At 37.0% G+C, this 16,328-nt stretch overlaps 1 protein-coding gene across 3 annotated transcripts in view; it reads right to left on the reverse strand.

The window, feature by feature from the left end:
* Positions 1-3,644: 3,644 nt before the first annotated feature.
* The window catches only part of KITLG (KIT ligand), a 53,332-nt gene continuing 40,648 nt past the window's right edge, over positions 3,645-16,328 (reverse strand). The window contains exons 5-10 of one of the 3 annotated variants that reach the window (XM_068936767.1): positions 15,577-15,739; positions 14,611-14,706; positions 7,631-7,740; positions 7,045-7,121; positions 5,600-5,683; positions 3,645-4,333 (exon numbers count right to left, since the gene is read on the reverse strand). In XM_068936767.1, the coding sequence (XP_068792868.1) occupies positions 5,644-5,683; positions 7,045-7,121; positions 7,631-7,740; positions 14,611-14,706; positions 15,577-15,739 (486 nt within the window). In that variant the 3' untranslated portion in view covers positions 3,645-4,333; positions 5,600-5,643. The other 2 variants (XM_068936776.1, XM_068936786.1) reach the window with 2 other exon arrangements.

Here is a 16,328-nt window from a genome sequence, read left to right on the forward strand (position 1 = left end):
TCTGGAGATCATCTAGTCCAACCTCCCTGCTCAAGCAGGGACCTCTAGAGCATATTGCCCAGGATCACATCCAGACGGGTTTTGAATATCTCCAGCGAAGTTCATCGATAACGTTCAGACATTTTAGTGATAAATTAAAATAAAATACTAGCATTTGTCTGATAGAAAGAATGGGATGAGAAAGACTGCCTAAAGCATGGCCTAAACAATTTTAAGCTCATTAAGGAGCTACAAGCAACTTGTAATTCATAAATTGGAATAATTCCCAAAATCACAAATACACTATGGATCAGCACTGGTGTCTGATAATGGAGACATACTTTCATGGCACAAAACTTTAAAATGCATGATTAAGAAATGAAACATATCATGAAGGTATCTGCACCTAGAAGCATGCATTTTGGCAGAACACTCCTCAGGGAGATGACAGGACTTTAAAAAGGTCATAAACAGGACTGAAAAAAAAGCAACATATTCATTATCTGGCAGTGCATAATATCTTTATTTAGAACAATAAAGTATATGTATATAATGTAAATTCCAAATTTGAACTGGTATAAAAAAGGATCAAGGAAAACATCTATCTTTAAGAGGACACATATATACATACACATCACATTTAATAAACTTTGTTGATTACCTTCAGTCAGAATGTAACTATGTAAGACTGTGCTGACATTTACATCAAAATAAATGAATTTGCCCATGATGCAACCAGCAAAAGTCTGTGTCTCTATCACTAAAGAGTCTGAAGCTTCCGCGTTCCATCAATTTGATAACATAATAGTAACATGCCACCATTACTGTAGGTCTGTATTTAACAGAGAGTTGAATCAAATTTCTGAATTGTAGAATTGGTTGGTTAATTCTTAAATATTAATCTAACTCAAAATATCTGTATTTTATATATGGTTAGCTTTTCAATGTAATACTTGTATTGTGTGTACTGAACAGTGTCAGCGTATTACAAAGAGACAGCAACAGAGAAAACAGAGCTGGTGAAGATCAGAATCTAAAAAATGTGCAGGTTGTACACATACTCCATAGTATAGCACATTAGTTGTTTATAAGCTTACTTATAAAATGACCTTGTGATGAAATAAGTACCATTAATTTATTCAAGTAAATACACATCTAAAATAGCACAATGAGCTACTCAGTATATCACTGTCTGCTTTTTTTTCTCACAAGGCCTCTATTAATTGCATGCAAAGTTCAACTACTCCAAAGGAAACTTAAAAATGTTAGTTTCTCACAAAACCACAGACATCTGAACCCCAAGTTTGGTTGACTTTCATGGAAACAAAATGCCTCACGTGCTTTCTCCAATTTTATTTAAAGATAAAGGACGCTCATTTTCTAATCGTGATGATGCAGATTTAAAAATCTATCAATCTGAATCTATCTTCAGAAATCAAATAGCTTAAAACTGGATAAAGAAGCAATTAAGGGACTATTCCTGCCGCCACTGCGGCTCACATAGAAAAGTAACTTAATCTATTTCCATTGATTTCAAAGGTGTCTCACAAGTCCGTAGTCTTTCAAAATTTTACTATATCTGAAGTAAAGGCCTCTGCAGTGGGTAGACAAATTGGGCACAAATTGGGCACAGAAACGTTCCAATAATTTCATAATTACAATTCCAAGTGCCATGCAATCTATTGTATTCAGAAATGTCTGAATGTGTCCTTCTGTTTTGAACTATTTTGTTCAAATCCGAAGGGGGTGGGAAACACAGGAAAACCACAAGCTGTCAGAACAGTTCTGCTAAGCTGATTAGGTGTGGTATTACTTCATGTGGTGGTTAGTATATTTCAATTTACATAATATCTTATCTTTTCTCATCAAACAGTAGACTGTATACTAAGGAGTCTAAAACACCATGCATTTTGAATGTCAAAGTATAATTTGAGGCACACCAATGTGCAATGCTATTGTATATTTGATTTTCTGGAAAATACGTATTTAGGAAAACTAACATTCTTATGAACAAAGAATATCAATAAATGCTAGATGTTTTGTTTAACTGAATCTACGGAGAATGCTGTAAGATTTCAAATGCATAAAACTGATTTGAGAACATACCACACAGTAACATGAAATATTTAATATTTTTGTAAAATGGGTAAGGATAATTGCTTCCATTTACTATGGCTACATTTCCTGTCTGTCAAAACCTGTAGGCAGCTATTCTCTGCATTACCAGTAAGGTGCAAATTTCCTATCAAATATTACGTCAGGCTGACATTTCCTTCAGGGTAACTCTTAAATAGGTTTGAAACATAGAGTCTGCAGACCTAGCGCGTAAAGAACTATACGTTGGCATGTAAGACTGAGCTGCAGATGCAACACTGTTGTTTGATTTTTGCAGAGCTGAAACTTGCAATGCACTTGCTTTACAGAAGTGCTGAGCACCTTTTTCTTTCTCATTAAGTGGTGAGTGCCCCAGCATCTTCTGAATAAAAATGAAAGCCGAATTCTCACACTAAACATCTTTTGATACAGTCTAAGAGAAGGCCCTCAGATGTTGCAAACCCCAGAGCTCTGCTAACATTAATGGAACTATGCTAATTTACACTGGCTGAAAAGGACTTGAGGACCCTTTTATGACACTCTAGCAGTGCAAAATGGCCTTAGTATAAATGAAAACTAGATCCACATCATCAAATCCTGGTCTCAGTGAAGTCAAAAGAAGTTTTGCCATTGATTTCACTGGGGCCAAAATTCTATGCAAAGTGGCTATACACACACATAAATTCTGTCATCAAACTTTGTAAGGTTTTGAGGAGTTTTCTTTTTGGTCGTAGGAAAGACAGATCAGTTTTACCAGTAATACACATACATATATATGTATGTCATACTGTTTTGACATTTGGTTCCCAGAAAATTTTGCAGATGATTAAAGCATCCACAAGAATTCTTAAAAAATTAAGTAATTACATACTTTAAAGATAAATTCAACTTTATGAAAAACATTAAAAGAGTTTTTTTTTTTTTAAGTTACTTAAATTAAAACTCTTACTGACCTAGTTACTGGCTGTTAGACAGTTTGTCATTTGAGGTGAGTGACCTCTACATTCTGAAGTACAAACTCCTAAGATAGATAAATGATTCTTATCTATTATCTGGAAAGAGACAGGACAAAAAGATGCACAAGTGCACTTGCAATTTCTACCATGGTATTTCTAAGGTTTACTTGAAAATGCATGTCTGCACATCAATCCTGTACATATTCCATGTACGAAATAACAGCAAAGGATGCAGAAAACAAGGGGGAAATAAAGCTGTTCTCTTCTATTTCAAGACAATTAACCTTAAAAGTGGAGAATGCCAGGATATTAAAGCTTATTTATTATTTAAAACACAATGCAAACATTAATTATAGCTGATGTATGCAACAGCTAAATACACCTCCAGGATCTTTCAAATTTTCTATGCTATATATGTAAAGACAAGATATCAATGGCATGCATCTTCAGAATTTCATATGCATTTCATGGGTTTGCTTTTATTCTGATGTTTGAACGCAACTCAGACTCTTTACTCTCCCTTCCCTTTCCGTAGCCGGAGATTTCACCAGTGTTCACATACCCAGCAGTTACTCCTAATTCTTGAAAGCTCCACACTGTACTATCGCCTCCTGTTTACTTTTTCTTCATCCAGTATTGCTCCTCCTGAACAGAAACCATCAACCTTGATGAATTCTTGAAGCTTTCTGGGGTGGGCACACAGCCACCTGGCACCCGACAGAGACCACATGTTGCCGTACACGAGACCTTTGCCAGACATAAACCCAGTTCCTTATAAGTAAAAGGCTAGTACACTCGTCCATGGCTTGACTTTACTTTCAAGTTGTATATACAAAATTGAAGAGCATTTTATCTGTATCCATTTCTGCGTTTTCTGTCAGTTCAGAGAACTCCATTTGAAGACACCAAGGTAAGGAAGAGGACACAGAATTTAAATTAAGGATGCACACATATTTACGACTTTCAATGATTATACATAGTTGGAGGCATTTGAAAGATGCTTTTTGTTCAGGACTTTGTTTGTCAGAATCAGCTGCAAGTATTAATGTAAATAAAAATCCCCAAATGCCACACAAGGTACATATTCACATAAAATAGAGTCCTGCTCAGTGCACACTTTTCTCAATGTTGTTCAATTCAGTGTTGGTTTCACAGTAACAAACATAAATTGTCCTCATTTCTATAGCACGTCTATGGAGTCATGGGCAGCAACAACAGATGCAGACTCAGTCTGTCACTCCAGAAGGAATACGAATGCGCTTAAAGCTGCTTCATTTATGAAGCGAACATGGAACTGTTACCTGCTTGGAGAGAAAAAAGGAAATCATAATTCTGCTGATTAGTTTTCCTCTCCTCATTCCCAAAGAGTACAACTTTTAAAAAGACAAAGACATTTTTTTCTTACAGTTTTGGAAACGAAAATGTTCCGTGTCACTCGCACAGGCATTCCTTTATTCAGAAACCAAAATTATTATGTGACTCCCTTTCAGTTTCATGCCACTTCCCAACCTCGGTCTGAAATGCACTTGCCTGCAGGAGCCCACTGATGTTACCTAGATGATGGTGAGGAGACTATACTCATGCGGTGTTACTGAACTGTTACATTTGTTCTTTTTTAGTATCTGGCAATCTTTGCAATAAACTTCCTTTTACAGTCATCTGGATAAGCCAGCAACAAATTCAGTTTATGTCTTTTTGAGAGCAAAACCGCTTGTCCAACACAGTGATGATTTCCTTCTTAGTGAGCAGATGCCTTCTCACTTAGAATAAAGTATTAGGTAGACTCATAGTGGCCAAAATGATCACCACGAACACTTTGAAAGACACCTGAAAGTGATCCCTACAGGATAAACTGTAAAACCTAGACTGCCTGTTATAGTCTTACATTTACTCTTCTGGCTCCTGAGATAAAAGGAAGCATCCAGCACTGCCCAAATCTGCCAGACGTTTGTCAAAGATTTCCTAGGTTAAATACAGCATTATTCCTGATGGAAGAAGTCCCTTGCAGGGAAGAGCGCCCTTTGTACAGACACACTGGGAATGAGAAAGCTCACACGCATTAGCAGCTCACTAGTATATACAAAAGCAAGAATGATGAATCTGATAAGGCTGTGAAGGCTGCAAACTGTGCTGAGTAAACAACAATTAACAGAAGGTCAGCTCATCCTTCTGTAAATATTGTGGTCCTGGGGGAAGCTTTTTACTTGGCCTGTTCTCCTACACTCACCTGTTATTTTTAGAATCTATTTTGCAGGTCACACTGCTTTGAAACAGCTACAGGACAACAGCTGAAGAATTCCCAGTATTGGCTGCCATGCCAAAAAGGAGAAGCAATAGCTGTCGCTCATTTTGGAATACTGGCATATTTCACTTTGTAACATTCAGGTTAAAATTCAGATGCCTAAATTCATGATACAGGATTAATTACATTAGTAGCTAAAGATCTTAGGTGTAATCTAAGTCCACTTGTTTCCTTTCTCCCTAAATGGACTCCAAATCACTTTACGTTTCAGTGGCAGTGGACAGAAGTTATGAAGCCTATGGTAGGATTCTCAAGCACAAGAGCTTACCAGTACATGAAACAGTAACAGTGTTGAGGGAGAAAAAGTAACAGCTACACTTGTAGATGGTCTTTTTCTTTTTGCTGCAACATACTGAAATTTAAAAAAAATAGGTACTTTATTACTACAATGCTAACGTTTTTGAGGAAATAGAACATAATACTTTAGCAGTTAGTTACAATAAAAACATGTAAAGCATTCCTCATATAAAGTAAAGTTTTATATTTCCTTTGAAGTTAAAAGGATGATGCATGTCCAGTTTCACAGGTTTTAAAATTAAAGCAGGATGAGTTATTTGTAGTCTTTCTTTTTATGAACTGCCCATGAAGAAAATGTATTTTATGAATGTATTATTCTAGAAAGTTTGAACACAGGAAACTTCAGCCCATCCATCCAAAATTGCTAAGCTTGGGAACTTGCTAGTTCAGAACCTTGTCTGTTCCTGTCTTCAACAGTGGGCAACATGAGACACCTCATCCAAAAATATGACGAGCCTACAGTATAAGGTATGTACCTCTGCCATGTGCATTAGACCTTCACCTAATCCCTCACAGTTAAAAATTGATTAAAGACCCTGAAAAATGAAATTAAATATTACTCCCAGACATTTTAGCATGAGCTGTTCTAAGTTAGAATATTCCTAAGTCCTCTTCTGGATTTTGCAAACTTCTTGTTCTAGGTCATGTCATAATGCAACTTGGAATGTCTTCAACTATTATTTCTAAGGTATATTTGATCAACTGAGTAATAGAGAGTTATTTCTGCTTAAAATTAGACAAAACAATCTTTAAATGTAAAGAAAGCAGCAAACCATTTCAGGATGACCTTATGAAGTTACTAGGGTTTGAATGTATCCTCATCAACTTTCTGTGAACATTAAAATAAACTGGAAAGAACAGATCCTTATACGCATACATCCAGGGGAGCATCAAGAAGTGAAAGAACCTCTGAAAAGTTCATGTAAAATAAATTTAAAAGGATTTGGGAGCACAGCCAAGAGACTTATTTCTGTTTATTCATGTAATACGAATCCAGCTTGGTATCATACGGCAAATGACAAAATCCACTTCTTTTTGTTGCTTCCCCTATAGGTCTCAGCTATCCTGGGTTGGCTTCATTTCTCTGCTAAGATACTCCTTTGAAACTACTGCTTTTCAGCACTACTCCTTTTGCTGATTTTTGGAAGTGAGGACAGGTAAGAGAAAGGTAATGTCCTCTTAATAAAACTGTGTATATGGAAATCTCCTCCACACCAACTCTTATATTTAGAATAGAAGCTTCTTTAAGGAACAAGTTGTAAACACATATTGTGCCTCTACGGCAAAACCCTGCATACGGTGTTTGGGGTATTTTTGTGTTTATCTTTTTGAGAGCATGAGAGTAAGACTTGCAGAAAGCAACTCTCAAAGATAAACTTACATTTGTATATAACTGTGTAAAGTGAAACAAAATACCTTATCTCATTTTCCTCTTGACAGTCATTACACTGTGTAGTTTCATCACTTTCTGCTCTGGATTTCGGATGTGTTTTCTAGGAAGAAAATGAGTTAAATATAAACATTCTAAAGCTTTCTTTTTAAAACTCCAAAAACAATTGGTGTATATTCCAGTTTTGTTTCAAATTTTCAATATCAAAATCACCTTGCAAAATATAGGCTAAATCCAGCCCTCTAAAACACGTCTCTTACTGATACAGTTTTACAGTTAAAGCCTTTGCACTGTAGATACAGCCACAATGGGTAAAAGCAACAGAATCTGCTTCTCAAGATATGACAGGAAACCTGGGAAATTAGGGGAACCATGCGTTTTTAATTTCCAGTTAGGAACCATATAGCTAGCATATTCATAGGACAGGATTTACAGTTTGGTGGTGGAATTCAAGAGTATGACAAGAGATTCGCATTTACATGTCACATAATTCAGTGGAGATCAAAAGAGGTGCCTGTGTTGAGATGCAGAACTGTGCTGTTTTCCCTGCCTCCAAGGGCATGAAATTTAATACGCATCACTATGTAAACAATTAAATGTAGTATTTCTTACCTTCCAGTATATGGCTCCCAAAATAAAGCCAATAAGAAGAGACAGCAGTGATGTCAGTGCTATGCTGATCCCTTGCAGGCTGGAGCTGCTAATAAAGCCAAGTGCTTCTTCTGTAATTACAGATGTTCTCGTTAGTGAAGACAGATTTATGCCAGAATACTATCTTCAGGGTAACATTGTTAGCAACAGCGTGTTTATGCACCACCTACATCAGAGCATCTTAAATAGCAAAAGAGATACTTCAAAGTGCTGTATACATGAGGTGCATTTCAGGACAAAATCTCACAGGAACTTTTCTGAGGCCTTTGCACTGCAAGGATGTTCTTCCCATTCCTGAAAGAACCGTGTTGCACAGTTTCAGTACTACTTCTTTGTCATTTGTAGAGCATTTTCTCTTTCCTTCTCTTCAATGTGTTAGATTTGTCAATTTGGAAAGGTGTTATTGTGTTTAAAAAAAAAAGTAATTCTGAAGAGCATATATCCATCACTTCTAAATAGCCACTTCCTGTATTTGTTTAAGAGCCATAAGGCACTACTGATTTTAAATAGACACTTTGCCTGGACACTCAGGCTAGTGAACCACCTACACAAGGCCTCTCAAGAGAGGTTAATGTAACAAAATAAGCCTGACTTCACTTCTAATGCCTGCCTGGAAAGGCCCTGCTGACTTCAGTGAGATCAAACCCTTGTAAGTAGAAGCCTGGCTGTGTGCTATTTGGTTGCTACTATTTCTTGATAGCTTTTTACATTTTATACAGAAGGGCCCAAATCCTTCCCTTTTATGTACACAAGCTATTCCATTCTGTTCACAGGCAGCTGTATGCATGCTGAGACTAAAATTTGGCCTTCCAGTTATTTAATCAAGGGCAGGATGTGAAAAATCTTATGGAGTCACCCTAGGATCCACCTTCTGAAATGCAAAGTGAGCCACAGGAGACTGCTAGTTTAGACACCAACCATCTAGTTTCAGTTCGTTTTGAGATGTGGTGACTGCATCTCAATTAGTAGGTGTATTATCAGATTACAGGGAAAAAATCCTCAAATTATAAGCATCATAAAAAAGTAGGTGATTAGGTACAGAATAAGAAAATGGACTCTGACATCACTGGAAACTGTTGTGCAAGTGACTCATGCAAAGAGCAAACAACAAAGCACGCATGGTATGATAAACTGGGTCAATCAATGTGTATACAGTATATTACTAAAAAGCCCCTAAGAAAAAACTTTCGTTTAAAAAAGACCTTTCTCATTCTTAACTAGCAACTCATTTTCATCTCTGAGATTATCTGGTTGTCATGCTATCGGCTCACACACAAAAGTTCTTTTTATCTTCAAAATTAAGCTGTGTTTCTAGAGTCAGTGTGGGCAGAACTAAAAAAAAAGTCCATTTTTTATATAACATACTGTTTACAAATTATAGACTCTGTCTATAGCAGCTTGAATTTTACTTGCACCCGATACACTTATCAGAGTAAAAGGAAACATCAGTCAAGCAGAACAGATGCTAGCTTACCATGTAAGAAATCTGACTGTCTACTGAGGAGGGAAAGACAGTAGATAAAAGTTTTACAGAGAAGAACCTGAATAGAGACGCTATTGATCAGTCTGATTTTGTCTCCTCTGACATTAAAACTAAGACCAGAAAATAACTGGAGGGGCATATCCTTTATCGAACTGCCTGTCCTAGACTAGGCATAGGGAAAGTTTGTTTGCAGAACTGAACTTCAAGAAATCTGGGCCAAATCTAAGTGGTACAGAACCGTCCTAAATATCTTAAACAAAAAGTGCCTATCATTACTTTATCTGAACCATATTTGCAGCATATTCCCAGAAGAAAAGTTCTATATTGCTCTACTGTAGTCAAGAAAAATACAAGACTGCTTTGCCTTAATCACATTAGTCATATTTCCCAATGTGAGCCTGCTCAGTTATACAACTGAATTGTTGTAACTGAATTATGTAAGTCCTCTTAACTATACGGATTGCCATGTTTTCTGGATTCTGCCCTGTAAACTTCAGGGAAAAAGGAGAAGTGGGGGGGGGGGGGGGGGGGAAGAGGAAAAACTCTTCAGGTCGCATAGGCCATAAAAATCATTTGATAACATGTTATTGTACAGTGAGCAACCTCAAAAACCCTCAGTCTACTTTGCAGTGCCAGGCAGCATGCAATGGCAAGCACGCTGATTTTTATGTGAACTTCTAGAAAAATGTTATGCAAAGCATTCAGAGAGACCAGTGAAAGTTAGGAACCCTTATTTTTACAATTTCTGACACACTAAAGAGTCTTAGACAACTGAAGAGCTTCCTTAACAATGAGATATTTAATAGTCAAAAAATCTGATTTCAGCTATCTTCAACTGTAGATACTTTCTTTAGCATCTATGAAAATCTGAAAGGAAAATACAATTATTTTTCCATGTGGGGACCTGGAAACCAGAGACAGAACCTAAATACAGTTAAAAAAAGAAAACAAAAACCCACCACCCAAAGTTATCTTAAAAAGTAAACAATAACAGACTTTTGTTATATAATCTGATTGTATTTGGGTTAATTTGAAAGTTAATTTGAAAGAAAATCACCACCCCAAAACTACCTTAAAAAAACAAATGACAACTTATTATTTAGATTCACTTTCAAGTCCAGAACTAAGTGTCTTGAAAGATCTGGAGAGAATTAAACGAGTCATGGCAAGTTTTATCATGTGCCTTTTATTTATAGTAACATCTAAAACAGAATAGGTTGGAGAATTTTCAGTCTGAAGAACCTTCCAGGGATCTGTGTCCTACTGAAGAAAAGGCAATTAAGAAAAGTAAGCAGATTGTCAACAGGCTTTTATTTATTCCATAGGAATTCTATCCTATATTGGAAACTTTAGAGCTCCACACAATTTCCCACTCCCAACAGTTGTAAAGGCAGAGCAGGAGAAGGAATAGGAGGAATCAGATATATCGGTAACTTTGTGAAGTCCTTGGGCAATGCCAGAGGAACTGCTGGCTTTGCAGTTTATGTTTTTTATTTGAAAGAGATCCTATCTCATGGTGCTAAAGGGGAGAGAAGCAGGCCAGCACGAAGCTCTCATTTTGCAGCATACGGAAGAATCCCTCAGGAAGTGAGTTCATCTGTAGTAGTTTTATGCATAATCTTCACGGACGTTGGGATGTTAAACTGGGAATACAATATATCGACACTGAAAGCCTCTCAGCTAAACAATGAAGTTATTGAGCTGATCTCCACCTTGAGCCACGTGTGTAGGTTTAGCAAGCAATTACGACTCAAACCGCTGGCTACATTTTATTGCCGTATACGTCTCAAAGGAATTTTCACTTTTCCTCAGCTCAGCTCCAACACAAGATTTTATCTATACAAATGCAGAACAGCTCTCACCTGCTCGTTAGTGTTTTCCATTAACTATAAAGGTGGAACAAAGGTACAGAATGTAACACCAATTGGATTAAGCCATGGCTTAATATTTTCAAATTGTTGTGCAATTACAGAATTACACTAAGGTATTCTTCGCTGAATTATAAAAGTCAGCATTCTTCCTACAACACTATAGAGATCTCTGTTTACAGAGCATACGTATTCTTGCACTGTTCAGTACTGAAGAATAAAGCCAAATTATTATGAGAAAATTAGGGGCATAAATGGAAGAAAGCAATACTGAACTTTCTACGAAAATATAAATACTACTGCACTAAGGCGAGTGAGAAGTGGTAGTAATAACTAGTGAGTTCAAGTTTTAGGCAGGGCAACACAAGATTCATTCACCGGGAAGAAAAAGACTACCATTTATTCAGTTTGGTTCAACCACAGAAAGAAGAGATCATCACAACTCAACATCTCTCATCCTGACACTTTTTCTTTACATAGGAATCATCTCATTCAAATTGTCTAGACTAGGCATAGCATAAAGATTCCAGATAAGTACCAACAGGACTCAGATTTAAACAGTTACTTGGAATTTAAATTGGACTAGAGTGATGCAGCACAGAGAAGGAAAAACAAAACAGACTAAAGAAATTGGGGGGGTTGGTGGAGAAATAATTCTATGGGTGCAAAGCTGGAGTGGGAACATGCCACAGATCTACAATTAATATTAAAAGGATGAAAAAAGCGCTACTGCCATTCCAAAAAGAAAAAAAAAGAAAGAAAGAAAAGAAAGAAAGAAAGAAAGAAAGAACGAGAGAAACAATGAGATCAATTGTTCAATTTTACACTTAGTTCGGGAAAGATTTTTGATGTAGATTTTGTCAGAGTTCTGCTTTATTATAATATATCAATTTTATCATTGAGTAATAATGATGCACTGAAGTCATGAGATATGGCTGTTGAAATAAATGTAGCTTCAAGATGAAAAAATGTTAATATAGCTAATTTATATGATACACAATCCCTATGATAGCTATTATTTCACAAGTGATGTTATTAGATGATACACTTCAGGTTTTACTAACTGCAATTTAGCATTAAGAGCAGTTTAAGTCATCTGACTCTAGAGAGACTTTATTAATGGATTCAATATTTATTATTTATCTGGAAGAATACAGCTGTAAACAGTGAATGCTTCTAAACAGTCTAGAAACTATTAATTTTAAATAGCTTATTTTAAAACTGCTTGCTAGTAAAGACAGTCATATTTTTAAATAAAATTATTCCAGTAGTTTGTGTGTTGAGATGCTTTTTTTTCTGATATTCATGTTTCCCCTCTTTTCCAAATGTTTTCCTTTTGAAATTTGAATGTAGAGGTGCTGCTCTGAGACCAGTACCAAAGCAGGCAGATAGGGTCCCCCTATGCTGGAGACTCTTCATGCAAAAAGCAATAAGGATTATTCATCGCTGTTCCTTCACAAGAAGGCATGGATTAACACCAAAAGAAAACTTTCTTGGCAATAAAGCCACGGCAAACCTGCAGCCAGTACTGAAGACCATTCTCAGGGAGTAAGAGAGAAATGTGAATAAAGATGTCACATGTCCCAACCCCTAAAAATCCAAATTAACTACTAAAATGTAACTAGTCAGCATCCAAAGCCCAAGTTAATGTATTTTAAGCTGATTATGAGTTAAAACTGTCCCCAGCCCCAGACATTCAGTCCTCATGGCATTTCTACATAAGGCTGTTAACTGGTATCCAATTTTCCAATACATTGCTTAAGAGAATGATAATCAGTTAAAACACACCTGTACAGCATATGGTCAGCCAAGCAATTTCTTTGACATACTGCATTATTTTAATTAGGCTTTTCTCCTCCTTGATTATCAGTTGCAGCTATAAGACAAGGTTAATAAATCTGCTTCTATCCTCCCATTCCCAGTATACTGGCACAGGTGCTTATTTTAGAGGCCGGGGGCCCTGGCCTCTGCTGCACTGCCTGGTGTCCCTCCCGGTTACTGTACTGGGTCAAACTCTTTTCATTTGAACTGCTCCTGTAATTTAGCTATCTCATTCTTTTGGCTCCTTGATCCATTCCCATAGCTTCAGGCTGCATTTGAATATTCTTCCTCTAGTAGCTGCAGTAAAAAATATCACATGTTCAGACCTGAGAGAGACAGGCATGCACTCTTTAGCCCCCTCCTGGTGCCTCATAATTGGCTGTGGGCTCTTCAGGTTATTTGCAGCCAACTCTGTGACCTCTTGGCTAGGAATTTATGCTAGTGAGGTTTGTCTTTTCCAGAGAGGCAGGCTGGCAGCCAGGAGTCGAAGACGGATTTCGTTCCAGACTTAATACTCAGAGGATTCTGGGGAGCAATCACTTAAAACCTCTTAATTAGAAAGTAATCAGGAAGGGCTTCAAACCTGACAATGGTTGTGAGCAAGCTAACAGGGAAGGTGCATGGTGGTAGAAACCCAGAGACTAACTAGTGGATAACAGGTATCATATCACAGGAGAAGAAACCTCTTATATCTGTCTCACTGTTAGCAGCCTCTGTCATGCCCTTATATCAGGTCCAACAGGCTGCCTCCGTGCCTACGGTTTCTTAAGCAGAAGCAGTACCAACCACATGCTTAAACGCCACACATTTAGCTAACAAGGAGGTTTGTGAAATGAAGAGAGGAAATGGAAAAAATAAAGTTCATTATCATCCTGATGCATCTGGGAAAAAAGAACAAGGGAAACAGTAATATTATAAGCTCTAAGCACCATTTAGGAATCACTAAGGGAAAGCCACTTCTTTTGCTCACAAGGAAGGCTCCAGGTAATATTTGCCTCCTTGTACACTTTGTCATGACAAGACCCAGATACCTTGCTATTTCTCTTCAAATTAGATTCATATGTCCCTTCTGACCTCATGATAGGTAATGCTGAGGCTCTAATAGCAAGAACTCCAGGCTGTCTTATCTGTTACTGGCCAGTCATGTAATACACTGATCAAGAGAGATGAGAAATACAGAGATGACCAAGCCAAACAGAAGATTACAGCCTGCCAAAAGCGTAGTAACTACATCCTTGACCTCAACTGAAAACACGCTGACTGTGGAGCTAGCCCTACTGCTACTACAGCAAGCTACTGTCTTCAAGTTTGGAGTCAGGCTTGGGATCATGACTAGTCTCAAAATACAACGTAGAGACAACCTATCCACCCTTGTGAGTATTCTGGGCCCAGTTCAGGACATCTACAGTGTTTGTTTGCAATGGCTTCCCTTTGGAGAGTTAAAATGAGTGTCTGGGATAGCCACGTTCGCCCAGGTTATACAACTAGGGAGACCTCATGACAGCAGTGAGGCAGAGTGAAGAGATTTGACCTCTTCAAGTTGCAGAGAGCCATCGTACCACTGTAAATATACGGCATCTCTAAAATTTGATTAGATAAGTTCATTACATTTTGGTATAACAGCTGAGAAACACATGGTTTACCATAAGGCATAAGTAACTTCCCATTAATTTGCACAATTAAGACATTCTTTTCCTCTTAACTCTCATAATAATCAGCTACCAGAACAAAATGGAGACACATATATTAATTCAATGACTTGTACTTACTGTTACTGTTAGTGTTACTGCCAATGCTGTCATTCCTAAGGGAGCTGGCAGCAACAGGAGGAAACAAAAATGTTTTTGTGACAGCGACTCTGGAATCTAAATAGAAAATGAGTGTGTCAGCATTATGTAACTTAAAATACAGTTCCCTCTATATAAGATGCTGGGCTATAGGACTATCCTGATCTGGCTACAGGGCTGCTTTAAAAGTGGATTGAGACAAATTGAAAAAGGACAATGTGATTAATAGACAGATGTGTCACACACCGAGCTGCTACTCAATGCCTATTCTGAAAGAGCAATTACTTTAAACAAGTTCTTAGGCTACGGCATTGATCTACTTCTAGTTATTACTAGTGTGACTGCAACTGAATATGTTGCCCTAATTAAAAAACCTAGTAGTTGTCCCTAGAGAGAGTAAAAGAAAATACAAAACCTCCATTCACTAGAAGGATGACAATGAACCACAGAAGCCTGACTTTAGCTTGTTAAATTTTTAAAATCAAGTAAACATTGTTCTTTTCAGGAGAGCGGGATAAATGCAGAGGTGACTTGATGCTGCTGCAATTTACAACTTATCCTAGCTCCTTAGTCTTTAGGTAGTGCAATCTTAGGCTCCTTTACTGCCTTATAAAAACTAAATAAAGCATCAACAGAAGATAGGATGAAGAACAAGAGCAATGTAAAAAGACAATCCAGGATATACTTGGGATGAAAAGAAACAGAGCAGAGTATTGTGAAGTTATTTTGGATTATATTAAGGAACGATGTCATTAGGAATGATGGTACTAGTTTTACTGCCAGATAAAACTACTTAGAACAGAAATAAAAGTTTTGGTGTTGGTAGTCATTTTAACTGGCAATAAAATGGAGATCTAGCATCAGATCCTTAGTATCTCTGAAATCAAAGGAAAAATCATCCATTTATATCTACTTAGTTTCTGTTCACAAAAGCAATAGCCATCTTACCATTCTCTGGTGTTTCTACTGTCGAAGGCAGAATGCAGTCATTTTGATCCAACGTGTCTGCAAACTCCTTATAGACCTCAATGGTACTATTAAAGTGCCTAAAAAATTCCTCAGGAATGAAGCGACCTTCTTTATAAAGATGACCATGTTCTTTTATAAAATCCTAGGGTAAAATATAGAATTCAACTTGAAAGAAGGTCAAGAGGGTTGCTCATTTCAGCACATCAACAGATGATAAAATATCCAAGGATGATACAAGTAAGTTTAAATTTTTAACCTGGAGAAGACCAACTTTACTATATACAATCTTAAAAAAAACACACACAAACACTCTGAGCTAAAGATTTCAAAATAACTTTGCAAATAGAAATAAGTTATTAATCCATTGTTGTAAAGCTGCCACAGAAGTATACAGCTAAGAAATGTAGTTCCCATTCTATGCTGAAAATGAACAGATTTTGATATTTTAATTCCCTAATTAAAAAAAAATTACCTTGATTTCATGCTATTCTGTAATGTTATCCATGATCCTTTTGATCTGAATACAGGAACACAACACAATCAGAGCTATTATCATGAGAGTACAGGGAACAGAATACAATAGCTAGGATATAGTGCTACAGAGAAGCAGGCTGAGATCCCTGATAATGTACCTAAAAATAAGCAGGGCTATAAACAAGGAAGCCCACTCCGAGGTCTAATGGATAGTATGTTATGCCAAACTAAACAAAAAGATTGAGGTCCATGTTAAG

Source organism: Struthio camelus, chromosome 1, assembly GCF_040807025.1.
Source record: "Struthio camelus isolate bStrCam1 chromosome 1, bStrCam1.hap1, whole genome shotgun sequence".
NCBI classification, from domain to species: Eukaryota; Metazoa; Chordata; class Aves; order Struthioniformes; family Struthionidae; genus Struthio; species Struthio camelus.